We start from the raw sequence: 22,924 nt of genomic DNA, 5'->3' as shown, positions 1-22,924 counted from the left end.
AAAGGAAACCCACATCTCCTTCACTGGGACTAACAAATGAAGGGGCTATAACCTCTTCCTTGATACTGATGAAAGTCAAGTCCACATTTGCTCCAACAGGAATAACAAGCCCAGAGGCAATACCCTCTTCCCTGATACTACAAGAAACAGAGCTTATATCTGCTTCACTGCGACTTACGTGCAAAGGCCAAGCCCTTTTCCCTGGTACTGATGGAAACAAAGGTTACTTTATTGGGACCATGCCGTCTTTCCTGGTAATGGTGGAAACAAAGGCCATACTTTCTTTAATAGGACTAAAAAGAACAGAACTCATGCCCTCTCATGCCTGGTACAAATTAAAAAAGAGGCCAAACCTATTTCCCTCGGATTAACAAGTTCAGGGGTCATGCAATGCTTTCTGGTCATGGCAGAAACAGAGGCCACTCTTGCAACACTAGGACTAATAACCCAAAAACCATGACCTCTTCCCAGGTACAAACAAAAACCAAGGCTGCTCCGTCTTCCCTGGTACTGTCAGGGTCCACACCTCTATCACTGCAAGAAACAACCTCATGGGCCATGCCCTCTTACCCAGACAGTTTTTGCATATCTTACCATCATCAGCATCGCTTGCTGTTACAGTTAGAACAGGAGAGCCAATACTCAGGTCCTCTGAGACAGATGTACTGTAAACAGATGCATTGAAGGTCGGCTTGTTATCATTTACATCCAGGATGTTAAAGTAGACCCGAACCAGGCTAGCTCGGCCCCCACCATCCTCAGCCTTCACAGTAATGATGTAATACTGCTGTGTTTCATAATCCAGTGGCCTTGTTACGTTAAACACTCCAGTGACTGGGTTGACCATGAAGGTGGAATCATCATCGTCTTCCTCGAGAGAGTAGGTCACTTCCCCGTTCGAACCGGAATCCGAGTCACTCGCCAAAATAGCCGCCACAATGGAGCCTTAGAAGAGAAAATGCAGAAAGAGTGAGAAACGAGAGGCAGCACAACATGGCATGGATCAAAGCAAAGCCGAACCACATTTTACAAAACATACAATGAATGCTGACTTGTGCTTTCCCTGTTCCCACTGGAGTTTATTATTGTTGTGCAGTTTGATTTTTTTGCGGTTTGGGGTAACACAGTTGTCGTGTTCATTCTGTATAAAACCGGAGCCGAGGCTTTGACGATGAACAGGCAGTGTGGGTTTGATTTTCTGCAGGGTAAATGCTGAGAGTCACCCGCTTGTTGTATTTAGTCTGGCATGACCACTCCTAGATGGTTTAGAGGCTTGATCCTGTTTTAGTGCATGCAGCTCATGTGCCGTAGGTCCTAGATTGGGTTACTCTACATCAGTGCCGTCTAACAGACCTCATAGCCATTATGTCTCCGCTGTATCTCACCAAAGTTTGTAGGGAACCCTTTTGTAGGACCCTAAATAAGCCTTAGCACATTTGAAGGACCCTGCCGATACATGTTGGAGAATGTGTGTATTTGTGGTGTTTTTAGTAAAGTAAGCTTCACCATCCACAAATATGCAACTTTTATCAGTAATCTAAAAACTTCTCACTACTATTATTACTTACAGTAAATTTGTCCCTGAAAAAAACAACAGTAACGGTAAAAACATACAAAACTGTTGTGAGGTGTTGCAATTACTATTATAATTGTCTTCTGATACAAAATAATACATATCAATAATTATAAAACGTTCTTACCTGGAGCCATATCCTCTAGGATATCAAAAGAGTAAACAGAGCGAGAGAACTTTGGTGTGTGATCGTTAATATCGCTGACGGTGATGTTGACACGCATGTCTGAGGACTGTTGTCCGTCATCGGCCCGAACAAGCAGAGAATATTTTGACCGTCGCTCTCTGTCCAATCGTTTTGTGGCAATGAGGTCACCGGATTCGGGATCGATGCGGAAGCTGTCGTCTGCCCCGCTAATGATAGTATAAGTCACCAGAGCATTTGGACCCTGCAATAATATTAAAAAAGAAAATTTCAGTATGGCAATAATGAGAAAATTCAAACTAGTTATACAGTTAATATCACATTATACTTGTAAGTTTGTTTATGTTATGTTGCATTGAAAACGGTAAAATTGTGTTAGATAACTCAAAAGTGGTGTGGTAATTAATTCTCAAATAAAATAAGAAACATTAGAGCAGATTAATGTACATTGAACCAAAGAAGGCTATAACATTAAAAGCATGCAAAATGTCCTTTTGGTCGACGTGCTCGAAATACACATACACATGGCTGAACACCCATCTGAATGTATCACAAATGTTAATGTGAATGTAAATGTTAATGTGTAGTTTCCATCAGCTGCGGTTATGTCAACTATTTTGAAAAGGAGTAACCAGGGCACTTTACGAACTAGTCCTGAACATTTAACCTGATCTTCTGAAATATTGCCTTGAAACAGTCTGTGTGGTCTGAAACTATATACATATGAATACAAAAAAAAAATGAACATTGAACTCAGCAAAAAAAAATTGCACCGCTGATATTTTCTCCAAATGCACAGAATTTAAATGTATCTACCGAGACTTAGGAAACTTGGTTTGTTCACCAAACCTGCAAAAATTGGTCATAATAAAACAATATGTTAAACCTGTATTGTAGTACAAACCTAAATACTAGCATGTGGACATCATCTGCTGACTATTAAAGCGGTTTTGTACTAATATTTTTAGCAGACTTTCACAGTTTCACCGAGGTCTGCCATGACTGAACCTTACTCTCCAGTAAAACACTCATCTGCACTGGTTTGTTTTAACAGGTGCGTCCTGAGCTGTTGGAATCACCTGCTAAAGCATGTCTCACTTGTCTCACTATCCAAACTATTTAGCGTGCTAGCAAGCAGGAGGCTGGAAATATGCAATATGGAGCATGTGTTGACATACAGTCGATAAACACAGACAAGGGTTCATTGGTAGAGCATAGATTCTCGCTAGGGAACCTGTACACATAAAAATTGTTTACATTTAAGAATAGAATTAAGAATCCACTCAGAAATACCTACCAACTTGGAATATTTAGCTAGCAAACAAGCGTTAGCAGTGATGGGTAATAATCATCAATAAAAGTTTCTTTTAGCTAGGTATTGAGTATTATCGAAGATTTATGGTTAACATTCATGACTATAACTTAAAATACACTAACAAATCCTCTCAGATTATTTTAGATAGTTGCTTAGTGTTAGCGGTAAAAAAATATCATTACATTTGTTAATATAACTAAAACAATCCTTTTATAATTTCTGTTATGCTACATTCATCCAGCTATAGAGCTGTAAAGATTGTAGACATTTAAGAGTATAACTTAGTAATCCTCTCAAAAATATGTATAAATTAGATTTTGACTTGCTGAATACATATAAAAAATGGAATTTGTTAGCAGTGGAGATTCATCAAAATAAAGTCGAGTTAGATTGTTTTGCATGCTGTCATTTTAAATTAAGATGTTAACATTTATGTGTATTTAACCTTTTTACCTCCTTTCTATCAAGTTAAATTATTTTTAGCTAGCAAGTTACATTTTTTTGTTTGTTTGTTTGTTTTTTAGCTATTTTAGCTAGTTGGCTAGTGTAAGTAGTATACTGTAGGCTCACAAATCCTGTAATGTTAGCCAATATTAGCTAGCTGGCTAACAGAATTTTCTAAAATTAAGTCTGTAACCAAGCAAATTTGGTGACGTTACAGACATGCAAAAGTTACAGACAATTTTAAAAGCTAGCCCCTTCTGGTGGGTGTGTTGACAAAATAGCATCTAATGCACCATCTAGGTTTGCTATATCTATTGTCACCCCCTTGAGAACCTATTCATAGCAATTAGCGAAAGTGCTGAGTGCTAAGTTTTAGTCATGTTGAGTATATACAAGCATGAGTTACTACAGGTTTTGCACTAAACAATGGAAGAAAAATGTTTCTAATAAAAAAATCTGGTCAGAAAGTATTCAAGTTTCACTAGCTTAACACTTTATTGCTTTAACAGCAGGAAGCCATCCAATAATCACAGCCAGAGCCTGACAGTAAGTCAGTAAATCTAAGAGATAGGGTCAAACCCAGCTATTAATTAAATCACCAAGTGCTAGGCACTAGAGCTAGTAACAAGACAGCAAGGAACATGTTGAGTCAGAGATCATGGCCATATTAACAAATGTCTCAACTGTGGAACAGCACTGTGGATTTCACTATAATAAGGTACCAGGGTGGTCATTATTTCATTTTAAAGCATTTATGCGGTGTTATTCTCCATTTCCCAAGAACGGCACTTAGCCTTAAGCTGAGGTCGTTGATTTATGTAGTCTTATACAATAACCACTAATTTCCTACTGAATAGGCTAAAATAGTACGACATTATGGCGTTTTGTGTTTGTGACAATGTCCTAAAACGCTAATCCACTAAAGCCCTGTCCTCTAACCAAGTTCTATTGACAACCTTTATTTGAATCGGAAAAACTAAGTAAAGAAGAAAGAATAAAAAAAGGTGGAGAAAGAGAGTATCCGAAAGTGTGTTGAAGAGCTTGGTAGCAGTTAAATGGTATATGATCTCAGAGGAACTGGTCTGCTCTTTGAACTCAGACTGGTGTTGCATTCCTCCATAAATTCAGCTAATAGATCCCTTGATACCTGTGCAATGCACAAGCGCTACACATCTGATACTATAGCAAACCAAAGGACAAAAAAAAAACTGTGCAGACAGACTGTGATGGGTCTATTTAAAAGCTAAAAACAATGGAGGCCCAGACGACTGGCTCCATGCGCGACAGGATTCAAAGAACACCACTCAACATGCTGTCAAATATGTTTTCATTCAAAATAAAGAAGTGACACTGGAATTGACTCTTTACAACTCGAGAGAAGCTGTGTCGTATCAATGTTATACATGTATTCATTTTATACAAAGTGACTTACAAAGTGTGGAAGAATCCTATCCAAGCCCATGGCTGAGTACTGAGGATTTAGGGTCTTTTTCAACGAACCAACAATTGCTCTCTAGCAGTCCCAGGATTTAAACTGTCAGTTTAATTATCAGTAGCATTACCAGCTGAAGTTCTGGTGCTTTGGAACACTGTATGTACAGTAAAAAAATATACACTAAACAGCCAAATATCTAAAAAAAACCACATATGCAAGTATACATCAGTAAACAACTGAAAATGGTATGAGGCTTAGGCATGCAGTTTGTACAATGATGAACTGGTGGTTTTATGCTTCACTTAGTACTAAGCTACATAATCCTCATAGCTTTTAAGAAGAAGAAGGAGAAGAAGACATTTTTTGTCACATATACATTACAGCACAGTCAATTCTTTCCTTTGCATATCTCAGGTTGTTAGGAAGCTGGGGTCAGAGCTTAGGGTCAGCCATGATACAGCACCCCTGGAGTAAAGAGAGTAAAGAGCCTTGCTCGAGGGCGCAACAGTGGCAGCCTGGCAGTGCTGGGGTTGAGCCCTTGACCTTCTGATCAGTAAACCACAGCCTTAAACATTGCACCACCACACAGATATAAACAATCCCCCAAAATGGCTCTTGTGCAAATCTAAAGAAGCAAGCAAAAATGCATTGATTTATTTGAGTATAGTTTGGGTTGAAGGGAACATTGTGAAACGTTCTTTTTTCCCCCCACTAAACTATTACTTTAATTGTCTCCAGAAGCAGCTGTCTTTTGGTCCCCTACTCTGGATCTGGATTTCCCATCAACCACCTGGGTCAACCCCCCCTCCCTCTGTTAACCAATTAAAACTTTTTTTAAGTCCTGCAAATGGAGAAGGAGTATGATAAAGGCTTCTCTCTGTCTGACCTCCGCTTAAAACGTTGAGAGGTTTTATAGTTCTTTCTGGACCGGGATGCCGTCAAGAGCAATTAAGACACAACATGACAGGATACAGTGGGCATACGGAACTTCAGTTAACTTTGAGACTGAGAAGTAGAGAAAAGCAGGGAGAATGGAGGGAGTTGAAGAAAGAAGAGAACAAATGTATGGGATAAGTATTTGGGGAGGTAAGGTGGCTCTTACAGGAAATCCCAGTTTCCTGTAACAGGATCGAACCCAGGCACGCACAAGTTGTTAGCCAAATTACTCACAAAGGCTTAATTAATGTCACATTAACTGGACACCACAGCACTGTCTGGTCTTCACAGAATGCCTTTAGTTGAGTTTGTTCAAATCTTTCTACCTAACTGTTCAAAAACACTACAGATTTTAGCGTTAAAAAATGGCATTTTTCATTAATTTAGTATTACTGTACATTTTAATACCTAAGCCAAAAGATTACTGCCATGATAAATATTAAATGTAAGAATTTTCGTACAGTTTCTGGTTTATTTCTCTCTTTGCTCTTTTCTATCAAAAGTGAAATGAAGGGAAAGGAAAACTGTGTTTTTATCCCCTCCACACGGTTTCCACATGTTCAATAGTTAAACCTTGGAGATCGTTAGGATGTCTGGATCCTTGTTCCAGTCTGCTGGTCTGTTGTTTCAGAGTTTGGCTCACTCATTCTTTTGTAACACATGTGGCTCTAAAAGCTTCAGATATTCCTGAATGTATCCATGTTAGTCGAGGCCGGCCTTTTTCCTTGGCACTGATCTCCGCAGCAGAACACCTGGGGTGAGGTAAACCTCTCTCTGCTCTGCTGATTGAAACACTTCTTGAGGTTTCGACAGACGACGGTGACGAGACAAGTGTTTCTCATATTTTAATAAAAATGTCTACACATTGATCCATACCAAAACAGGATTTGGGGCAAGTAGAACATCCTAGAACAGAGGCTGATTTATTTTTACTTGACACTGTCCAGATCCACCTGGACCACAATTAGATGAAAATGTGTTCAATCTCTATCCAGACCCCCTTGAAACAATGAGCCAACTACTACTCAGACCTTCACAGCTTAGAATGAGGTTAAAATCTACCTAAGGCAAAATGACTTATCCAGACCCACAACAACCAGCCTAAAACCCTAACTAGACCTATCTGGATATACCTATTTATAGCTAATATGCAATCCAAATCTATCTGTCCTAACCTCAGAGGGTCTATATTTTTGATCCCACTATGACCAGATTCAAGAAGAGCTAAAATGAACAGTTGAAAACAACAGCTATGACCTATACTACCCATATAAACAAAATCTATACTGTATCTATACCAACTCTAGACACCAAAGGCTTTCTAAATTCTCTTGTTCTATACCATATACCATACCTGTCACCATGAAGAATCTTAAATGTTCCTGAGACAGATCTGAGGATTGGTTTAATCTACAACTCACTTGGGCTACATTTTCAGTCTTAATAAATCCTGCAAACCTTCCAAAGTCACCTATTTTACTCCACCTGGAACCTGTCTGCACCCACTCGAAACAACCATAGAACGGCTGACACCATTCTACGCCAACTTGTTCAGAGCCAGACCTTCAGACCTGAGAAAATCCTGCAAAAACCAAAAACATGTTCCAGTCTGCTGGTCTGTTGTTATAGAGTTTGGCTCATGCTTTTCTTAAACATGTGGATTTAGCTGAAAAAGGTTCCAGATATATCTGATTGGACTTATGTTAGCCAAGGACGTCCAACCACCCTGGCACAGGTCTGCGTTATACCTCCATTCTGAGAACACCTAGGGAAAAGTTAATGCTTCTCCGCCCTGCTGACGGAAAATCTTCTGGTTATTTCAGTGATTTAGCACGAGATGAATGTTTCTCATCTATTAACACAAATGGACATGACATGACATATCCCAAATTCAGGGTTCAGGGTGAGAAGAATGGTCCAAGAGTCCTGAATGAGGGTGTAATTCTTAAGTATTGTAGCAGAGTTTTGCAAATGACTGAATTGTTTTTTACACGTTTCCTGTGTGAGATGGGAAAGAAGCAGAGGTTTTATAGCAAGAGGAAGCCGGAGATGTAATACAAACTCAAGCAACCTCACAGGGACTCATCGACACGTCTCGAGCGACTTCATGAAACCAGAAAGAAAGAAAAGACAGAGAGAGAGGAAAGACAAGTAAAGAGGGACCGAAACAAACTCCAACAGTCTGCACAGCTGTTCCGTGTTTTGTATCCAAACGTTTCATAATGCTAAGCAAACTTACTATGAATTATCGCGTGTTACTATTAACTACTGTTGTGTTGAACGTTCTGGAGAAGAACAGAATGATGATGTCATCAATAGAGCAGCAGGCTGCCAAAAGCACACTCGCTATATCATATATAACAGAAACATGTTACTATCACCCTCTATAACATCAGATCTTCATCTGAAGTGCAACGAACGCAAACAGTCGCAGTATTAACTTTGCGTACGATTGCGAATAGCAAAACAAACACAACGTTTTCCGTTCATAATACTTGCCAAGTGGTAGTAGCAAGCTATGGGTTATACTGTACAGTCAGTATGAATGATACCCTAAGTGCAGTAGTCGTGTACTGTTTTGAAACTATTTAGCTTACAGAGCTCATTCAACTCAACCAAACAGGTGGACGGAAAACACACTCGAGAGAGACAGGGAGTGAGAAAGCGGATTTCCATTACTCGGTACCTTTTTTTTTTCCTTTTTAAAATCATTTTCACTTTCAAATACCTTCCCAGATCATCAGCCAAACGTACGGTTTCCTTTCCGTCTTCAGTGATTAAATCTCATTCAGCTGTGAGACAACAGCATTCTGCAGGGTCCGATCAGATTCCAACCGCAACGCACTCTCTCTCTCTCTCTCGCTCGCTCTCTCTCTTTCTTCTTGGCAAATTTTAACATTCTGTTAACGCTATTAATGATATCCATCAGCACCTTGATATTCATCACACACCCAGACCGATCCATTAATGAGCCGCTCGTCAGGTTTAGCCTGGAATTGACTTATGTCAGACTTATTCCTTACTGTAATCAGAGCAGAATTTATCACACGGAATATCGCTTAAAAAAGAAAGGTCCGGGTATATTTAGCTGAAAGATTCGGTCAAGGCGGCTATTATTCCAGATTTTTCCGCAGGGAATTTCCTACCTCGTCTGCGTCGGTCGCTGTTAGCTGCATTATCCGGAATCCATCACCCACGTTTTCTTGGACGATCACGTCTAGGATGTCAGTGGGAAAAACTGGAGGGTTGTCGTTGATGTCCTGAAGCGTGATCTCCACCTGAATGAGAGAGAGAGAGAGAGAGAGAGACAGAGAGAGAGAGAGAGAGAGAGAGAGAGAGAGAGAGAGAGAGAGAGAGAGAGAGAGAGAGAGAGAGAGAGAAAGAAAGAGAGTTAATTGAGTGTTATGTGTTTCCGTCTCGCAAGACAGAATGCTTGAGATACCTGATGGAATAACAACAGTTTATCCTGGATTCAGAAGTTTACAGCCTAAAATACAACTTACACACACACTGTCAATCCTTGCACACACACCACCACTGTCAACCTTCACTTGATCCCCTAACTGCCCGCAACCCGTTGCCAATAAACATGCTACAATCCAAAGCACAACAGGCATTTGCTTTGCATCTTGCTGTTTATTGCTTAAATAAATAAGCAGAGCGCGTGTTTAGAAGTTCCCCACATCCACAGTCCGCATTAATGGTGTTTGTGATCGGACATAATTCCCCTCGAGACAGAAAGAAAGACGGAAGAAAAAAAACAGGACGAAGATGCATATTTTCGTCCTAGTCAGACACAAACTCTGTGAAGCTTCATCTTCATCAATTCTCCATAGATCTCCATTATAACGTATTTATATTGTAGATCAGCAGGATCACAGCTGAAGTTCTATTTTCTAATGTTGCGTTTAGAACGATAATATATTATATCTACTCTAATACAGAAGATTTATCTTTTAGTAAAGTCATAACTTTATTATAGGGGATACAGTGGCTTAGTGGTTAGCACGTTTGCCTCACACCTCCATGGTTGGGGGTTCGATTCCCGCCTACGCCTTGTGTGTGTGGAGTTTGCATGTTCTCCCCGTGCCTCGGGGGTTTCCTCCCAAAGACATGCATGGTAGGTTGATTGGCTTCTCTGGAAAATTGTCCGTAGTGTGTGTGAATGAGAGTGTGTGTGTGCCCTGCGATGGGTTGGCACTCCGTCCAGGGTGTATCCTGCCTCGATGCCCGATGACGCCTGAGATAGGCACAGGCTCCCCGTGACCCGAGAAGTTTGGATAAGCGGTAGAAAATGAATGAATAACTTTGTTATTTTTGACCATGACTCATAAAAAACAAAAACAAAAAATTTAGCTTTAGTTCTGACTGAAACTAAAGACTCCTTTCCACCAAAAAAAATAAATAAATAAAAATTAAATAAACAAATTATTACACGTCCTTTTTAAATCTGCCGGAACAAAAAAATGAACCATCTGACCGTGAGTGAGAAGACAGCATTCCGCTGTGGTTTGGTGTATATAAATATTAATAAAAAAGATCAGCAAATAAAATGTAAAAATAAATAAATAAATAAACAGATAGATAAATAAATAGATAAATAAATAAAAACGTGTCTCTCATTTCCCCTTGATGTGTAAATAATGTTTCGTCTCTTCTTTTCTGTTTATGTGGCTAATTAGGAAGGGAGATGCGGTCATGATAAATAATTACAGCCACAGATTTACCCATGATCCCTTAGGAGTAGGAGATGAAAGGATTGTAGCGTTAGAAAGAAAGGAGGTCGGAAAGGACAGGAACGTGTGAGAGGGAATGAGAAATAATGTGTATGTGTGTGCAGAAGAGAGAGATAACGGTGTGTGTCTGTGTGTCTGTGTGTGTGTGTGTGTTTGTGTGTGAGAGAGAGAGAGAGAGAGAGAGAAAGAGAGAGAGAGTCCTGAATCATTAATAGTCGTGCTGAATAATACACTCCGTCCGTGTTAAAGAGATGCAGGAGCTCAGACATCTGATCCTCCCTTTGCGAAAAGTGATGTGTTTCACCTGGGCAAAGACACAACCTTTGAACTCACACATACACATCTACCGTAAATAGTGTCTGTGTGTGTGTGTGTGTGTGTGTGTGTGTGTGTGTGTGTGTGTGTGTGTGTGTGTGTGTGTGTGTGTGTGTTAAACTGATGTTCTTGACTTACACATACCTGAACACTATCTGACCATCAACACAACTACCCTCTCTCACTCTCTGTCTCTCACACACTGCTTTTGTCTGGTTTCATTTGCCAGACCCTCAAACCTATGACCTGTATGAAATATGCAGAATTCTCAAGGGAAAGAAACAAGAACCAAAATACAAATAAAGGGCAGAAGCAGAGCATAAAAAGAGCAGGATCAGAACTATAACGTAAACCTGAAGAATAAGCAGAAAAAAGAAGCTGCACCAGATACAAACAAGGACAAGAACCAAAGTCTAAATATACAAACTAATCAGAATGAGAACAAACAAGAAAAAAACAAAAAAAACAGGAGCAGACCTAGACCCAGATAAACAACAATCAACAGTAATAAACGAGTAAACAAACAAAAAAAAACACTAAAGTTTAATCCACAATTTAAAATGAACTTTTAAACTTTAGTCAAAGAAGAAAAAGAAGAACCAAGTATTGAACAGGGGGGCACAGTGGCTTAGTGGGTAGCACGTTCACCTCACACCTCCAGGGTCGGGGTTCGATTCCCGCCGCGGCCTTGTGTGTGGAGTTTGCATGTTCTCCCCGTGCCTCGGGGGTTTCCTCCGGGTACTCCGGTTTCCCCCCCCCGGTCCAAAGACATGCATGGTAGGTTGATTGGCTTCTCTGGAAAATTGTCCGTAGTGTGTGAGTGTGTGAGTGAATGAGAGTGTGTGTGTGTCCTGCGATTGGTTGGCACTCCGTCCAGGGTGTATCCTGCCTCGATGCCCGATGACGCCTGAGATAGGCACAGGCTCCCCGTCACCCGAGAAGTTCGGATAAGGGGTAGAAAATGAATGAGTGAATGAATGTCTTGAACCGTAGAACGGATCCGAATAAGAAAAAGAAAAGAAAATTCGCAAGAAAAAAAGAAACAGATTCAGAGCCAGAAAAATTGACAAGAACAACAGAGGAAAATAGAAGAATTAAATTCAGGAATAAAAAATTATCTTTAATCAAAGGTTCAAGCAGGAGGAAAAAAAAAAAAGGTGGAACGATCCAGATTGAAACATAGAATTTAATCATTAGTTAAAGAACAGAAGAAGAACGGAAAAAAAATTACAAATAGGAGGAGAAAGAGAAAAGAGATGGAAAAAAAAATTCGACATATTCAGCATCAGAACAGATATATATATATATATATATTAGAAATAATATCAGAACAAAATCTAGATCAAAGAATCATAATAAGTTCAAGATCAAGCAAATAAATAAATAAATGAGATTTTAACAACCTGAGATCGCAACCCGGTCTAGTTGTTCTTCTTACTAATCTGTATTCCAGATAGACCCTTAAAATCTACTACAAACAGGAAGGACGCTATTGAATGATAACTATTTCCTACACTTGCCCTTGCTGTGACCTTGATCTTGTTTGGATCGATTCCAACATCGAATCGGTTCACCTGCTCAGTTCCAGGAGGATTCAGTACTACTACGTCTTACAAACATCCACGGTACAGAGATGTTTAGACACCTGGACGAACGAAATGGACGGATAACCTGAAATCGGTAAGAGCTAGAATCCGATCCAGAATTAGAAATGAACGTTATTGAAAAAAGGAAGAAGAAGAAGAAGAAGAAGAAGAAGAAGAAGAAGAAGAAGAAGAAGAAGACATAAAACCATGGACACAAAACATTAAAAAAGAACCAATCGGTGTTCCAATCAAAAGGAAAACAACGTTGACTAATCTGAAATCTGGATGGCTGTGTGTGTGTGTGTGTGTGTGTGTGTGTGTGTGTGTGTGTGTGTGTGTGTGTGTGTGTGTGTGTGTGTCTGTCTCTCTGTCTGTCTGTCTCCAAGGAAGGATTTTTGTGGTATGCTCAATGTAACTCATTACCTAAAACAGCTCCATACACAAAGACCATTTATAAATATTTCCCTCTCTCTCTCTCTCTCTCTCTCTCTCTCTCTCTCTCTCTCTCTCTCTCTCTCTCTCTCTCTCTCTCTCTCTCTCTATTTTGGACTCTCTACACACTCTCTCACTTTATTTTTTTTTTCTCTCTTTGGTGTTTGCCATAGATTTAGGAGGTTATTACCCTAGGAGTCTAAGCACAGATGCTTTATCCTCTACACACACTTACGTGCACGCTCACACACACACACACACACACACACACACACACACACACACACACACACACACACACACACTCTGCATGGAGCGAATTGGAAATTTCTCAGGGTGGAAACGAGCTCCACAGGGGGGTGTGGAGACCTGCCAGGATCTTTAAAAAAGGAGACACTAAGGGTATACACACACACACACACACACACACACACACACACACACACACACACACACACACACACACACACACAGACAGACAAATCCCTATAAGACCCAGATGAGGCAGAGTGTGTGTGTGTGTGTGTGTGTGTGTGTGTGTGTGTGTGTGTGTGTGTGTGTGTGTGTGTGTGTGTGTATTACTTTAACAATGTAGTAAATACATGTTAAAAACTCTGACAGGAATTATATCATATCGGGGACATATCAGGGTTCTGAGGACTGTCACTAAGATGGAAGTTTTGGGGAGAAAAAAGAAATATGAAATTTTTTTCAATGCGGACCCTCGGACTAAAATAAAATAATAATAAAAAAAAAACAACGAATCAGACGTACCCTCAAAAAGCCTCTTTGCTCATTTAATTATTTACATAGACATTAAAACATGAAACTTTCCACAGTAAAGCGTTCATCTTATTGTCAGGACAACACCAGTTTAAATCTCATGGTGCTTTCTGGGTAAAAGGGATGACATACACTCCTCTATCTGTCTCCTATCACTAGCCAATCATGAGCATCTGTGCGCTCATGTATGCGGAAGAGGGTAGAAAGCAGCAGCTGGTTTCGGGGTCTTTCTGCCGTTTGATGCAGCGGTTGGTTTCGGGGTCTTTTTGTGAACACATCCTTTTTTCCCCACCCTCCCCAGTTTGGGGCAGTCGTCCGATGGGGAGAATGAACTTGAATGGGGTCACGTGGCCTCATTATCCCACAGCAAAGTTTTGCCAGTATGATGTCATACTTTATATTCATCTAGTTACATTTGATGTTTAGGAACTTTAGGAACAAACAAGATTGTGGCTCTGTCTACGAGAAAATGTTACATTTCTAGATTTTATTGTACAGAAAGGGTGGCACAGTGGTGCAGAAGGTAAAGTTGGCACCTTGGCGCTCCCTGGTCCCCTGTTTGATCCGGAGCCTGGTCCACTTTGGGTTCGTTCTGTGTTAGAAAAGGATCATCGATCCCAACTTTGGTCTCTTAAAGCCACTTCTTATTGTTTATTCTACTAGCATCCCTAGTAGTATAAGTCGGGGTTCAGCAATGTTCTCAAAGTCCCAGTAATTAATATCGACTAACATATAGGAGGCAACTTTTGTAAGAAACGTGGCAATAATATGGTACAAATAGCTTGGGTTTCTATGCTACAGCAATATACTGTATTAATTTTTGGTAATTAAATGACTACATAAAGTAAGTGTGTGTGTGTGTGTGATTGTGTGTGTGTGTGTGTGTGTGTGTGTGTGTGTGTGTGTGTGTGTGTGTGTGTGTGTGTGTGTGTGTGTGTGTGTGTGTGTGTGTGTGTGTGTGTGTGTGTGTGCATGATTAAAAGTCTAAACAGGGCTGAAATTGTGTGTGTGAACCACCTCCCTCCATTACGCCCCCCGCTGAGTGCCTCAATGAGAAAAGCCCAAAACAGTGACAATAAGACACAATAAATGTGTGTGAGAGAGAGAGAGACGGACTGTGAGAATGAGCGAGCGCGACTAACCGAGAGAGTGTGTGTGTATGTGAATAAGACCTCAGCAGTCGGTACATAATCGCTAATTTTTGTGCACAGCGGCTCCCAGAACTCCCTGACGGTTAAAGTGTCTAGGACGGAGATTAAACAGAACACAACAGTTCACATTCGCACACATACACACAGAAACAACCCAAACCAAACCCCAGCAGAGCGAAATTACAAACGTCTTGTTACACACCATAAACATCTAAACGCTACCTCACAACCCTGTGTCTTTAACGTGCACATATACACACACACACACACACACTTTTTTTTTTTCAAACAATTCCTGTTTGCCGTGACTTTTCCAGCCAACATTCCAACCACAAAACACAAGTAAAGCCAGTTTTAGAGTTTGCTAAAATGCCACTGCTCTTAGCAAACACTAAAAGTTTTCCCAGTGCTCGCGGAAAGCTCAAGAAACTTCAGATAGCATTTCAGAAAGGCACCGAAATGAGAGCCGGAGCAGAATCGGAGGAAGGAAACCTAAACACATGCCTTGAGTTTCTATCAAATCTTCATGGAGCACAAAGAAATGGATTTGGGTTAAAACATTGCTTCAAATCATAAAACTCCACTTGGTAATCTCTGATCCATAGAATCACCCAACCCTCGCTCTTTTTCTTTCTTTCTGTCTCTCTCCATCTGTGTGTGTCGTTTAGAGAGGAGCAGGAAGCGTCTGGCGGGCTGTGGGCCGAGTAGAATGGAGCAGAAACGCTAATGCGTTTAACATGAGGTGGCATAAAGCATATTTCTGCCAAAGAGCACAGCTATAACAGACCTGTTCCCCTTACTGAGGCCATTCATGAACGAGAGAAAGCAAGAAAGAGAGATGGGGAAAGAAATTGTAAGAGACAGACAGAGGAAGTGACTGGAAGCGTATATGAATAATAGGATAAGAAATAGTGAAAACACAACACTGCAATTTAGGATGCTTTCACGTCTGCTTGTTTCCTGAAGCGTTCTGGGACTCGCCGATCCCGATGTAAAAAGCGTATGTGAAACTCAAGACAAACCCGAAAGAGATAAGTTTATGAATAGTGAAACTATAAGATATCTTGAAAAAGTCTTTACAAGATTAAAAACGTATCTGAAACGACTGCTAAAACAAGGAAAGAAGGAAAAAATAGCACAACAGATAGCAAAAACACATTTCGTTTCAGGATGCTTTCATGAATACCTTGTTTCCTTGAGCATTTGGGATTGCGTTCTGCTGTGCGTCCAGCCTTATCCAAATTTATGATGTGGTCCAAAACCGATCCAAACTTATGTCAAATGGAAATAGAGGAAAAAATCTATTATTCGACGACCTTCATTGGACGCATTAAAACAATCCAGGGAATCAATCATCCTATGAGTCTGAGACCGTAAGAGTGTGATAGCATAAGAAAAAAAGTGTGTTTATCTGATGATGTGTGTCTTTATAAAGTGTGTGTATCATCAGAAGGCTTCCTTCATTATGGCAGGATTTCATGCTTGTCTACTGGCAGAGAAAACAATACCTTCACGTTCGACAACTTCTGGCACAACTAACACTGGCAAGATTAAAAGGATTACTGCTTACACGTATAATACGATTAACACTGGTAAAGCTGCTGCTACTGAAACAGAAACCACAACTCCTAACACTGGAACAACCATCTTTGGTATAGCAGTGATGTGACTGATATTAGTCTAAGTTTGGAAGAACTAACTAAGAATGGAAAACAATAAAATACCATGTTGAGCATGATAGTTGAAGTCATGCAAAGTTCAAATATTGGAAGAATAAAAGGACTAACAATTAAAAAAAAAAATACTTAAAGGCAGGGTCTCCGATTCTTGAGAAATGCTTCAGAAAACTGAGTCGGAACGACAAACTAAAAATCAAAACGAAAATCAAAACAAACGTGTAGCCAGTGAGCAGAAAGGGGCGGGTCTTCAGAAAGGCGAGTGTTCAGTGCGCATGTGTGACATTAGCAGAAAGCGATTGAAACATTGACATGGAGGATAAAAAAAACAAAGAAAGAAAGCAAAGAAACGCTAAACGCTGTTACTACACAAAACTCTCTCTATATTACTATGATAGAAAAGGTGTTATTTGTGTAGTAACAGCGTTTAGCTCAGGAGTTATTGACTCGGGAAACTCCAATCTGTGAATATGTGGCCAACTTCTCGCTCCTTCAGTTCTCTCCAGCGCTGGAAAGCTGATCCTATATTAACTCGTCCTACTTCTTGCCTTATCATAAGCCTTTCTTCGCTTTCTTTCTTTGTTTTTATCCTCCATGTCAATGTTAAAACCGCTTTCTGCTGATGTCCCACATGCGCACTGAACACTCTCTCCGCCGCATATTCACAAGCCCCGCCCCTTTCTGCTCACTGGCTTTTGTTTTGATTTTTACTTTGTCGTTCCGACTCAGTTTTCGGAAGCATTTCTCAAAAATCGGAGACCCTGCCTTTAAAGGTATAAAACTATCTGGTAGAACAAGAATCTGGTAGAACAGGAATATTGGAAGCATTTTCAAAGTTCAACAATTAAATGTTTAACACGATTTTTTTGAACACTGGAAGATCTAACACAAAACTCCATCAAAGCATCAAACCATCAAAGAAGGCCAACTTTGGAAGGCACAGTACTGGAAGATTAGACGTTAGACAAGTTTTCATGATAATACCCTAGAACTGGAGGAAGTCTTTAATGCCCAACAGTCTAACACTTGAAATTTTAACACTGAAAGATCCAACATTTGAAGGAAGAGTAATATCGGAAGATGCATTACTGTTAGATTTAGACCTTTATGGTTGTACACGTATAGACGAGAAGGCACGTGTGCATGGAGCTGTTTTAGGTAATGAGTTACATTGACATGTAACATTTCAAGATTCAAAACTTATTTAAAGGTACAGCACTTGCTGATCTAACCCTTTGAAGGTCAAACACTGAAAGAACTACCTTTTCTGAAGGTACAACACTTGACGTTCTAACACTTGATAGGTCTACCATGTCTGAAGGTACAACATTTGAAATTTAAATACTAAAAGGACTACCATCTTTGAAGGTACAATACTTGAAGTTCTAACACTTGAATATATGACAGCCTGTGAAGGTCTGACACATAACCAAGACTTGGGAAGTCTAAAGCACTATTCGGACTGGATCAGTTCTACGTGGGGACGTGGAGTAATGCAATTTTTCCTCAGGACGTCTGTAATATTAATTGGCCAATTCGCACGGGACAAGACATCTCAGTAAAACTAGCAGAAGTGGGAGGGGTAACTCGCTTTACGCACCACAGTAACCTCCTTGTCGTCATGTGCGTATGACGTTGCTTCCTGTTATCACGTGCGCAAACATGCTTGAAAAACACGCCAAAAACTACTTTTAAACAGGAAATGACGGTATTTTATCGTACATATTTATAGCGGGTCTATTCGGACGGGATTAGTATTACCTGAGGTAATTTTTCCGGACTTTTTTACAGAAGGTAAAAGTCGCCGTAATCTTTACTGACATTGTCCGTAATGATTACCGAGATGGCGCATTCGGACGGGACTAAATCACCGAGAAGCTGTGGTAATAATTACTTTGTCCCCACATAGAACTAGCCCCGTCCGAATAGTGCTTAACACTTCAATGGGCAACACCCGAAGGTGGAATACTGCAAGGACTAATACAAAAAGAACTAACAACATAAAGAACTAACTAACATAACTAACTAACTGAAGGTCCAACAAGTAAAGGATGTTGGAAGAGCTTAGACAAATATCTAACATTTGAAGAATCCAAATTCAAAGAACATTAGTAACGATCTAACACTGCTCCAAAAGACATTGCAGAAGGTCCAAAACTGGGAGACTAACACATGAAGATTCACTTCCAACATTTAAAGCTATTGAACTGGTAGATTACAATAGGCACAATATGAAGTGTCTAATATGTTGCTTGAGCAGAAAGTATAACGTTCCTCTTTTAATTCCAGACCACAATCGGTCATGCATTTGTGACATTGTCTTTAACAATCTTTTTTTTTTTCCATAATATGAAGCAACTGGCTGTTAATGTATGAGTATAGACTGTGCTATTGTTTGTGGTAACTGCTGGCTGTGATCTCCAGAGGTCTCTAGACTTCATGGTGCTCTATAGATGGATTACTGGGTTAGATCTTAAGACAACGATTAGCAAAATCAATGCTTAGATTTCAATAAGCTTGCCACTTCATGATCGCTGGTTTGTTTCACTTTAATTGTCTCCAAAAACTAAAACCAACTGCTTCAAAAAGCTCTTTATTGTGATGCAATTTGAGTCACGTTCAGTTCAGATGCTCCGTCTCTGTCTCTCCCAGGCCGGGTATAGTGTTCTCTCTTAGACTGGGTGTAATGTTCTCTTGTTTCCTCTCCCACCCTCCCTCTCCCTCTTTCTTAGGCTGGGTGTATTCTTAAATGTACGCTTCAGTAGAACTCAATAGTAGAGGAGCATTTGGTCTGAATGGTGAGAGCACTACTGAATGTGAATGATCGCTGCTCATAAACCCATCACAAAGAGGTCAGAAACAGCACCAAGAAACACTCACATATATACTTAGGATATAAGATATGTTGAGAATCGCAGTGCTTGTCAGTTTGAGGTGGCATCCAATGAAATCCTTTCAAATATAAAAATCACCACTTTTCTTGCGTGATATAATTTATGATATCTACAACCGTTTGCCAAGGTTTGAAAAATTGGCAGTATGAACACTAGATCTAGATAGATTAACTGTTCTTTGAAAGAAAATGAAATAAAAGGATGATAAGCATTGTTACTAACTAGCTTCGTCATTTGTTTTTTACAAATCCAGGGTGTGTATAATGTTAGCTATTTTATCCATGTAACATACTGTAGATTTGACCACAATTCCACAGGAACTGATTGGCACAGTAGTAACATAGCAATGTCTGCTTTTCCCAATTTTACAGAGGACTTACAGAGATTTGTATTTACACAATGGCAGAAAATTCATTACAGCTGATGTGTTAAGAAGGTCAGTCTTCAGTATTTTGCTAGAAGTAAAGGTTTGCAAAAAACTGCCAATTCTGTAGGTCAAATGATCCCTACAAGAAATAATGGTTCATCTATTAGAATGAATTAACATTATACAGTATATCTAAACAACTACAATTTAGAGCTGTACGTCGCAGACACACGGTTCTTTCTTTTACACCACTTTCCCTTGCTACCTCACTTTCTGTCTCGTGCTTTGGGGTCAGTCTTAAGGTTAAAAGGTGATGATTTATCCTGCTGAGAGGTGACGGACTGGAAGTTACCAGAGTCCCTGAGGTTGTGACCTTGCCAAGTCATTAGTTAGCGAAGCTGTAATGCAGCTCTGACATCTTGTTTTTGTGTCTTTCTCACTCTCCTCCTCCTCCTTAGAGACTAGCGTAGAGAGAGGGATAAGTGCACGATGAATGACTCCGTTGTTCAACGGTATTGTTGTATGGAGAGAAAGCTGAGTGTCTTCTGTTCTTATTGTTTCTTTTTTGGCAACTATAAGTCTTAAACTGCTAGTGATGCTAGTCAAGGAAACAGGCTGAAATGAACAATTCAATGGATGTCTGGGGTAAGATGTTTCGAGGCTATAGATGGTATTCACATACCATCTATAAAGGCCATATTGTTTATGGGATGTCAATGACAAATTGAGTTAAAAGCCAGTATGGCAGCATTGCCACCTAATAGCTCCAAGTTACCAGGTTCCTTCCTGAGCTCGGGTTACTGTCTATGTCTGTATTTGTTTCCTTCTGGTTCTCAGGTTTCTTCAAACCTCCAGAAATTTAGTGACTCTAAATTGCCAGTAGATATGATATGCCTGGTGTCCTACAATGTATATACGTCCCATGTAGGAGACCCCATGTTATTTATTTTTTGCAATAACATATCTGGTTAAAGCTAGCTACTGTAGTATGGTCTAAGTGGTAGCACAACTTGATAGCTAATGTGCATAAATGCTTCACTTATGAGTCCCTTATGATTTAGGAAATGTCTGGAATGTTCCCGTAAATAGGAAATTGTACTAAGGGAAACCACTACGTGATGTCATGTGGGGGCAGGGTCTGATGATTCTTTTTCAAGTTTTTTCTTTTGGAGAACTACGGTCAAACTTCTTGTAGATAGCAATCATGTCATTCTTTTGAAAAACACAATGGGCAAAAATGGTACCTGCATATGTTTTTTTTTCCAGGACATTTTATGTCCCAGATAAACTTTATTGCAATTCGTTTCTAAAATACTAGACTCTAAATCAATATATCAGACAGAGAAAGTGGCTGTAATGTACACAGATCAAATCTCACCAGTCACATCAACACAAACACAATGTAAAAACACACACCCGCTCCGATACAACATTTACGCGGTCATGTAAACAGCGCTGGAGTGTGGAAGTGCTGTTTGGGCTGAAGTGGTCAGAGGGAAGCGTTCGTTTACAGGAGACACAAAAACATGTTGACTTTACGATGCTCACAGATTGGCCAACACAAAGAGCTGAGAAAGAAACATGACAAACAACTTGTGTCAAGACAGAAAGAAAGACAAGGAGACAGAGACCAAATAAGACACAGGAAGACACTTAGTATCCTTAGTTACACTAGATACACATGTGTATAAGTCGGCAGCATCAAAAATGTTCGTTTACTGCAGAGAGAGTGTTCTGAGAGAATGTAAAGAAAGAAAGAAAGAAAGGGGGAGACATGTGAGGATAAAAGGAGGTGGAAAGAAAGATAGAGCAACAAAAAAGTTGAGGAACTCTGTTTTTTTTAGTCTGTGAGTTATCACTCAGCATAGGTTGAGTGTTTCAGAGTTCATACTAAACACACACACACACACACACACACACACACACACACACACACACACACACACACACACACACACACACACACACACACAGGACTCACAGTATCACACACTTGATCCACTGCGAGACAGAACCAATCATCACCTAAGCGACCACTATACGCCTGCCTGCCTGCCTGTCTCGCCTCTCTCTCTAATTCTCTTCCACTCTCTCACAGTCATGCATATTCCTACATACTTCATCCCAAGTATTACTTCAATATTCATTCATATTTTCAGTCACATTTCTGAAGGTTTCACATAAATAAAACTTTTTTACTACAATAAAAACTTTGCCTTTTTAATATGGCAGAGCTTTGGTTAGCACGAGATGCTAACTGTAAAAAAATGTAATTTTGGTCTTGTAAAATTTGATTTTTTTTAGAGTTTACCAAAACATCTGAGGTAAAAGTTGATGTTCCTGAAGGGCATGTCTTGTTTTTATGGTGATTTCATGTTTATTTTGTCTGTTACACACTAAATAACTGTATTATTTGCTATCAAGTATTAGCTTATACTACTTACTTGCCTAGCAACAATGACCTCATAGCATTAAGCACTTAAATAGTGAGTGTGTTGTGTTTGGCTTATCAAAAAATGTAAATTCACATGAAAACATTACACACACATAATCGCTACACTACTAGAGATACAAACACACAATCACACACACATTGAGAAGAGATGTCTGAACACATTAAACAGTTACAAACATATAACCACAAACAAACACACAATGTGTAATGGCATGTGACACACACTTCACGCTAACACATGCTTTATCTGTTTATCACACACAAACACACACCCACACACAAAGTCTTGCCCAGATGAGAAGCATCTAAACACACAAACACACTCGCACACAAGTCTAGATGAATTAGTTACATACATACTTAAATTCTTTAATCTGTCTTTCTTTGTTTCTCTCTTGTTTTAACTCTCATCTCTCGTTCACGGAGTGTTTGTCTGATTACACGCCTTCTCTGCATGGTCAATATAATTGCTGGTGCTTCTGCTGTCCCACACTCCATTTCTCTGATTTATTGAGCACACACACACACACACACACACACACACACACACACACACACGCACACGCACACACACACACACACTTACACTTACTACTGTTCTATGCTACACCTACATCTTACCCTAAACTTAAACTCAGCAACCAAAAGGTTTGTGTTTTAAATTTTGTTTTAAATTTGTTA

The 22,924-nt window shown here is 39.8% G+C and overlaps 1 protein-coding gene across 1 annotated transcript in view; it reads right to left on the bottom strand.

Annotated features, from left to right (window-relative positions):
• The window catches only part of LOC113659152 (protocadherin Fat 4), a 94,673-nt gene that overhangs the window by 37,237 nt on the left and 34,512 nt on the right, over window positions 1–22,924 (bottom strand). The window contains exons 2-4 of the mRNA XM_027171758.2: window positions 8,995–9,126; window positions 1,701–1,962; window positions 595–945 (exon numbers count right to left, since the gene is read on the bottom strand). Coding sequence (XP_027027559.2) covers window positions 595–945; window positions 1,701–1,962; window positions 8,995–9,126 — 745 coding nt within the window. The remainder of the gene's footprint in view (window positions 1–594; window positions 946–1,700; window positions 1,963–8,994; window positions 9,127–22,924) is intronic.

The sequence above is a fragment of the Tachysurus fulvidraco genome, chromosome 15, assembly GCF_022655615.1.
Source record: "Tachysurus fulvidraco isolate hzauxx_2018 chromosome 15, HZAU_PFXX_2.0, whole genome shotgun sequence".
Taxonomy (NCBI): domain Eukaryota; kingdom Metazoa; phylum Chordata; class Actinopteri; order Siluriformes; family Bagridae; genus Tachysurus; species Tachysurus fulvidraco.
This window is presented reverse-complemented; position numbering and strand designations above follow the sequence as displayed.